Below are 7,481 nucleotides of genomic sequence, written 5' to 3'. Positions count from 1 at the left end.
AAAAAGCTGAGCAGGATTTTATATTTTTTTTTGGCTAGCTCAGTCCACTCTGAGGGTAGGGCTGGCACAGCATGTGGTGCTGACAATTAAACCTTGCTTGATCCCCTGTGGCTGCCTAAGCTTACCTTAAGCAGGTGCTTTAGACCACTGAGCTATCTTGCCAGCCCCTAAAAAATATTTTTAAAAAAATAAAGGGCTAGCCAGACAGCTCAGCAGACTAAAGTGCCTACTTAGGCAGAGCACAGCAGCCAGGATTGGATCTGCCCTGGCGTGCTGTGTCAGCCCCGCCCCGGGGCACACTGAGACTGTGCGTGGTGGCGCGCACCTATAATCCCAGCATTTGGGAGACTGGAAACGGGAGAATCACTACGAGTCCAATCTACATAGTGAGACCCTGTAGACTCTGCAGACCCTGTCCTAAATACATTAAAAAAAAAAAAAAAAAAGAACCTAAAGACTTATTAGCATTAAATCTACATAACAATGCTCCATGTTGTGACTGGGTGAGGTGGTGTGCACCTGTCATCCCAGCTCTTGGGAGGTTGGAAACAGGTGGATCACTACGAGTCCAATCTAGTAGTGAGACCCTGAACACCCTGGAGACCCTTCCCTAAGATACAAAACAAACAAAAAACCCAATGCTCCATGTTGAAGGTAACTATATATACAGAGCAGTCATATACCAATGAGTATTTGGCATATGAATATTTGGTATATGCTTCCAAAAAGCAGCTGTCAGAGACGTATGAGGTCATCTTGTCATTCAATACAGCTAAGAAAGGTTATTGTAACACCAACGACCAGGAGACTCACGTGGACTGAGAAGCATTTTCCTCAAACCAGCGGGCATGTCGAATGGCTGCTAAGGCACTCTGCAACACTTTGATATCCACTGGAAGACAAGTGTGACAGGCCAAGAGTAAATGTTCCCATTACTAATAAACAGGCAATTCAATTCCATTGCAATGGTATAAAAATCTGGAAGGACACGCCAACTTAGCAGTTTTTTAAATTGCCCTGTGTTCCTCAGATCACAAATGACTTATCCAAAAATTAGTATTCCAGGGAGCCTGCCCATTAGCTCAGGTGAAACAAAAATTAGTATTCCTCATCCAAACCAAATCTAAGAGCATGCAAGATCCATGATTTTTTTCCCAAAAACTTATCTCCTTCCATAAATATTTCCATAGTCCTCTTTCCAGTTTCACAGCTGTGTTCTTAGTTACCCTGTCTTTCAATATCTCACTAGGAAGTTGGTAAAGTTAAAAGTAGAAAAAAGCAAACTTCAGACCAAGTCCTTCAAGTTTCAGAAAACTTCATATAGAACAGCAAAAAGCTGGCTGAACTCAACAATACATGTCTTGGATTTCTCCCATATCTCCCAGAAATTGGGGGAAAAAGAAAAAGACTAACGGTGGAGTTCTGGGTCCAGTTTCCGAAGATTGGGTGGCACTGTTGTAATGAGAATTTTCACTGTAGCATCAGAAGAACTGATTTCAAAACCAGTTTCATTAGTCAGCATGGTCAAAACTGTAAGAACAAAATAATCAAAAGCTGTAATTCACATTTTTATTAGAAAGTCAAATATTTAAATGGATAAAAGAATACATGGTTTTTTTCTTTAAAACAACAGGAGTTCAGAACAAAAATTCAGATAACTTAGCATAGACTTCCAAAAAGGAGACCAAAAGGATTCTGAATACTGAGGGCCCAACTAAAAATTTTCACAACAAAAAAAGTACACTGCCTATCATGGAGCCTGACCTAATTTTGTTGAAAGATTTACAATTATAGGACCTTGCTCCTGCTACAACATATTTAACAACAAACTCAAACCTTCAGAAGGATCCTGTGCCCTTAGGCTTTCCACGACTTTGTTCCCCAGGGCAGCCACAGCTTCCACTAGATTGACAGAAAGGGAGATAACGATGCCATTAATTGGTTTGTGCCGACTTTCTCTACCTCTACACTAGCTAGGACTCTCACCCCTCCCTCATGTTCAAACCACACCAGAGTTCTGCCAGTCAGCGGCACTAAACTACATTTTGGCTGATTAATTCTTCACAGAACTCACTCCTGGGCACTAAAGGACGTTTAGCAACATCCTTGGCCTCTGTCCTCATGCCCCTTTTTGTAGTCCTATGGACTGAATTCAGGAGCGCTGAGCTACACCATCTCACTAGGTCACGCAGGCTGGCCTCCACTTGTGATCCTCCTGCCTCCTGAGTAGCTATGATAGGCATGTGCCACTGCACCGAGTCTTACAGCTTGATGCCAAGAACATTCCCAGCTGCGACAAGCAAAAATGTCTCCAGACACTACCAATGTCCCCTGGGAGCACAACAGCCTTTGAGAAACACAGCCCCACAGTACTGGTCATACACTTTTTCTGATGCACACTACAGTTTGTCCCTTATCACCCCGACACACATTTTAAAAAACTTCTGGCCAGCACGGTGGCACACAAGTGCAATCCAATACTAGAAGTTGAGGCAGAAGGGGTCAGGGAGACAGCTCAGCAGAATAAGCGCTGGCCTGACTTCAATCCCCAGTTCCGCCCAAAAAAAAAAAAGTTGAGGTAGGAGAACTATAAATCCAAGCCCAGCCTGGGCCCTTAGCAAGACCCTATCTCAAAATGAAATGAGAAAGGGCTGGGGGAAGAGGGTGTTTGTGGAAATGAAGCTCCGTGTGAAGGCCCTGGGTTCAATCCCCAGTACTAACTCTGCCTCAATAACTCCTATCTGTCTCCCAACCATCGTTTTTCATACCCACAAAAGTTGACTTTAAAGATTCCTAGGTTCCAAACCCAACTGCTGTATTGTTTCCATGTCAGAGTCAGGTTGGCAACGCAGTTCAGCACCTGCCTAGCATGCACACAAGGCCTGGGGTAGAGCCCCACACCAGAAAGCCAGAAAAGGAAGTACACTCACAGGTTGGCAGAATCTTCAGGATGACCACTAGGTCGGCCACATTGTGTCCTGTCGTCATTGTTCCCTTTTTATATGATCCTACCTGTCGGACTTCTTCAATTTGCTGGTATAGAAGGAATTTCAAAACAACTTTTAGAAAAAACAGGTACCCCTACTTCCTCTCAGAACTGTTACAATACAGATTTTTATGACCTATATTTATAAGGAGCAGTAGTAAAATCATCCCAAAAAGTTACATAAAAGCGGGACACATCACAGCCTGGTTCACAGTGATACAAATCTTGCCCCCAATATCAATACTACAAAGAAATTCTAGAGTTTAATTTCACAGAACTTTTCCATTTTAGGTTTGGATTTGGGTAGGAGTCATCTGAAAGAACTGAGTCAGGGCCTAAACAAACTCCCACTCCTTTCTTAGAACTAAGTTATCAAAAACTCACCACTTCAAATGTCCCTGGAGCCACAATCAAATTGTCAATCACATTGTTTATTTTTGTTACCAGAGAAAGGATAGAAGCCTGAAAAACAATATAAAACAAAAACATCCTAAGCTCAAAACGTACAAGCGGCTTCTCACAAGTTGACTGTTCTTCCCTAAGGCTTTCTACATAAGCAAACTCTTGCGTAGAGCTTTGGAAACATTTCAGCTCTCCTTGCCTTCACTATAGCAGACAGCACTATTTGAGTCCACGGATCTCCCAGGAACAGTGAGTGCATCTTTAATTTTCTTATGTGCCCCTATCTCCAGCTACAGTAAGAAAAGAATTACATTTAAACACCGAGAATTAAAAGCTAGATGTAGTGGCATATGCCTGTAATCCCAGTCCTTGGGGGGATCTCGCATGGAGATTTCCAGAGTTGAGGTCAGCATGAGTTTCACAGAGTTCAAAGCCAGCTTGGACTACATAGCGGGACTCTGTCTCAAAACACATAAAAAGTCAAAATTTACTAAGGATCAAACCCAGAACCATAGACATGCTAAGCAAGTGCTCTATAATCAAACTACACTCTTAGCTCACACAATACTCCTAGCCTCACTAAAAAGGAAGGCTGAAGCAAGAGGATCACAAATTTGAGCCCAGCCTGAGCATCTTAGTGAGACCCTGTTCACTAAAACAAAAAGGGCTCAGGACAGAGCTCAGTACAAATGCCCTGGGTTCAGTCCCCAGCACTAAAAGAAAATAAAGTGATTTTCTTTCCTAACTTCCTTAGTAATACCTCATGAAAGAAGGAAAGAAACTAATACCTGTTCAGCAGAATTGGGAGCTAGATCCTGATTCCTCTTCAGCAGAGCTTCACTGAAGGAAGTTTCATCAGGTGCTGGCTTGACCCGAGGAAAGGCCATTTCACACTAAAGCAGAAATAAACTATGTACCACTTATCAAAAAATAAGACAGGGCTGGTGAGATGGCTCAGTGGTCTAAAGCACCTACTTAGAACAAGCTTAGCAAAGCACAGGGATCACGGTTCAATCCTCCAGCACCACATGCCAGCCAGCCCCGCCCCCTGGTGGGCTGAGCTGGCCACACACACACACACACACACACACAAATAAATACATAAATAAAATTTAAAATAATAATAATAATAAGACAGCAGGGCATAGTGGTGCATACTACCACTCTAGAGGCTGGGCCAGGAGGATCACTGCAAGATGGAGGGCAGCCTAGACTCCACAGTAAGTTCAAAGCCACCCTGAGCTACAGCGAGACCATCTCAAATAAGAAATGATATATTTTTTTTTTTGTTACAAGAAAAAGTTTCTACAATACTTTCTTAAAATGTTCAAATAAAAATACAAGGTAGTAAGCTCACAATTTAACTTACACTACTTTTATATTAAAAGAAAACCCAGATACATGTAACTTACAAAGGTTACAATCATGTAGTCAAGAAATTATCTGTTCTACTAGCTTACAGTTGTTTTTGTATGTAAAGCGACCCCAGTTAACTGAAAAGCCCAACTCTATGGGGAAAAGAGTGGATAAAGGGAGCTGGATTCAATCAGTGCAGGCTGGACCCATGTTCTGAAGTGTACTGAATTCCATTAATATGTACAATACATGCGTGTACACTTGATTTGATCCTCATCACCATAATTAAATACTAAGAATTTTTAAAAATCCCAACTTTCTTACTCCAGCCACCAAGCAACTTAATTTTCAAGGAGACAGCCTCCACGTCCACATCTGTCTGGGAGCAGCAGCCACGAAGCTCCTTATTAACCTCCAGATACTCACCAAATAGAAGTCGAATGGGATGTGTGGCACAAAGGGCCTGAACCTGCAAGAAGAAACTGCAGATTACTCACCTGGCGGCCATCGGGCGAGGTCCCCTTAGTGGCTGTCCCGCAGGCTGTCGGTCTGTCCGCCTGCAGAGCGGGGCGGTCGGGGAAGCTGCCCTGCTGCGAGGAGGGCCCGAACCTCGCAGGACGGCGGGGGACACGCTTCCAGGCCGCCCCAGCCTCCCCCAGGCGCCCGCGCCCGCCCCGCTCCCACGCGGTGCCCGAGCCCGCGCTCACCCTCCTCCGGGGCCTCCTCGGGAGCCGAAGCGCCCCCCGCGGCCGCGGCCTCTGTCGCCCCTGGAAAGCACACATGTCAGTGACGCGCGCCACCGTCCCTCGGCGGCCACACGCTCAGCGCTCCCACCGGGCAGCGACGGGGCTCGCATCGCGAGCCCACGAGAAGGAAGCCATAGCGAACGCTCAGAAACCAGGCCAGCGCCCCGACTCGGGGCCACAGCGCAAGCCTTCCCGGCCGCATCCCGCCCAGCCGCGCTCCGCAGGCCGCCGGGCCGCGCCTCCTGGGCCAGGACACGCCCTCGCCGCCGCCGCCGCCGCGGGCCCAGCGACTCCGGGGCTCTTCGCCAGCCCCGCTAGGCCGCCTGGGGCCTCCGACTGCTTCGGCCCACTCCCCCGCAGTTTCCGGAGAAACCTTTGGAGCACATCAGCCGCCTTACCTCATGGCGGCCCTGATCGTGAACAAAGGAAGCCACGCTAAACCACCGCTCGCCTTAGAGAAGAAGGCAACTGAAGCGTCGCCGGTCTCCCAACATCCTAATAAAACTAGGCGCGATTGGCTCCCGCCTTGCTCCGCCCACTGTGTCTATTGGCTTACTGGCTTTAGGAACCAATTAAAAACGCCTACTAAGTCAGGAACTAGCCAATAAAAACAGGTTTAACTGTAACGACAATATTCGGTTAGCCACTAAGAGGCGCTAGATACAGCACTCAGGGCTATGAACACATAAAGAACTTTATATATGGCTCCAGAACAACCTTCTTAGCAGGTAGCAGAGTGGCGCAGCGGAAGCGTGCTGGGCCCATAACCCAGAGGTCGATGGATCGAAACCATCCTCTGCTATCGGAGTGCCAATGTTTTCCTTTCGTCCCACAGATCACACATAATGTGACAGTACATACCAATTAAATTTATGTTTCTGTTTCTCTTTGTGTATTTTTGAAATATCTTCTCGATGTGTAGCTCAGGATGGCCCTGAGCTCACTTTGTAGCCCAGGTCGGTCTCTAACTTGCAACAATTCTCCTGCCTCAGCCTCCCGAGTGCCGGGATTACAGACGTGTACCACGATGCCCGACTTTTATTTTCTCAATCAAAATTTTCACCTTTCACAGCTGTTTTTGCTACTATCAGCCTACATGGAAAGGATTAGAAAGGGATTTAGCATTCAACACTGCAGTCTAGAAGTCTGAGGCTGAAGTCGACCTCGGATAAGGAAGGTTACTGAACCTGTAATCCCGGCATTAGCAGGTTGAAGCAAAATGATCGTCATCAAGGCCAGCCTGAACTGCATAGCCAGATGCTGTCTCATCTCAATAAATAAACAAACAAACAAACCCCTAAATGGGTAACACGTGCCTGTCACCCCAGCACTGAGAGCTCAAGCCCAGTCTGAAGTACAGGGCAAGACCCTGTGTGAAAACCAGCAAACAGAGGCCAGGGAGATAGCATGCAAGGTCCTGAGTTCAACCCCCGGTACTGCAAAAAAACAAAAAAGGAAAAAAGAAAGAAAGAAAACAAACCAATAAAAATCCAAATGGGAAGGAAACTGAAACAGCATTTGGAAATAAAACTCACAAAATAGCAGCAAAGAAAAGAGGGCCCAACCTGTGGCTGTAGCCAAGTCTTCCTCCAATTCTTTAATGCTCACTCTGAAACTGCATGATTTCTCCACCCTACACCTTCATCCAGGCGATTTCCACTCACCCATCACTCTGCACCTCTGTCCCTCCTGTCCCCTCTTTCCCCTCTGCACCCCCTAACACTGGTTGGAATTTCAGGCTGCCCCATTAATTGGAAGACATTGCAATTGTTTTCTACTTGTAGCCATTACCTTAAAAATTACAGCATGCACTCTTGACTTAGCAAGATCTAACTTCCATCCTGCTTGCAAAAATACAGTAACAATTTAGCTTTTTTTTTTTTAACCTCTGGTGAGTTTATTTTTATATTTTTTTAAATTGAGAAATAAATATGAATGAGACAGTTTCACAGCTGATTAATAGGACAGTTTTTTTTTTTTTTTAATTTATT

At 45.5% G+C, this 7,481-nt stretch overlaps 1 protein-coding gene and 1 non-coding gene across 2 annotated transcripts in view; one reads left to right on the top strand and one right to left on the bottom strand.

Moving 5' to 3' along the window:
* The window catches only part of Ilf2 (interleukin enhancer binding factor 2), a 7,857-nt gene extending 1,882 nt beyond the window's left edge, over positions 1–5,975 (bottom strand). The window contains exons 1-9 of the mRNA XM_004629950.2: positions 5,889–5,975; positions 5,452–5,511; positions 5,171–5,213; positions 4,177–4,281; positions 3,371–3,448; positions 2,931–3,033; positions 1,837–1,902; positions 1,414–1,530; positions 814–892 (exon numbers count right to left, since the gene is read on the bottom strand). Of these exons, the coding sequence (XP_004630007.1) occupies positions 814–892; positions 1,414–1,530; positions 1,837–1,902; positions 2,931–3,033; positions 3,371–3,448; positions 4,177–4,281; positions 5,171–5,213; positions 5,452–5,511; positions 5,889–5,893 (656 nt within the window). The 5' untranslated portion in view covers positions 5,894–5,975. The remainder of the gene's footprint in view (positions 1–813; positions 893–1,413; positions 1,531–1,836; positions 1,903–2,930; positions 3,034–3,370; positions 3,449–4,176; positions 4,282–5,170; positions 5,214–5,451; positions 5,512–5,888) is intronic.
* Positions 5,976–6,220: 245 nt separating this feature from the next.
* Positions 6,221–6,292, top strand: Trnam-cau. Its single transcript has one exon. It is a non-coding gene; the product is annotated as a tRNA-Met (tRNA).
* The last annotated feature ends 1,189 nt before the right edge of the window (positions 6,293–7,481 follow it).

The sequence above is a fragment of the Octodon degus genome, unplaced genomic scaffold, assembly GCF_000260255.1.
Source record: "Octodon degus isolate 3935 unplaced genomic scaffold, OctDeg1.0 scaffold00032, whole genome shotgun sequence".
Lineage (NCBI taxonomy): Eukaryota > Metazoa > Chordata > Mammalia > Rodentia > Octodontidae > Octodon > Octodon degus.
This window is presented reverse-complemented; position numbering and strand designations above follow the sequence as displayed.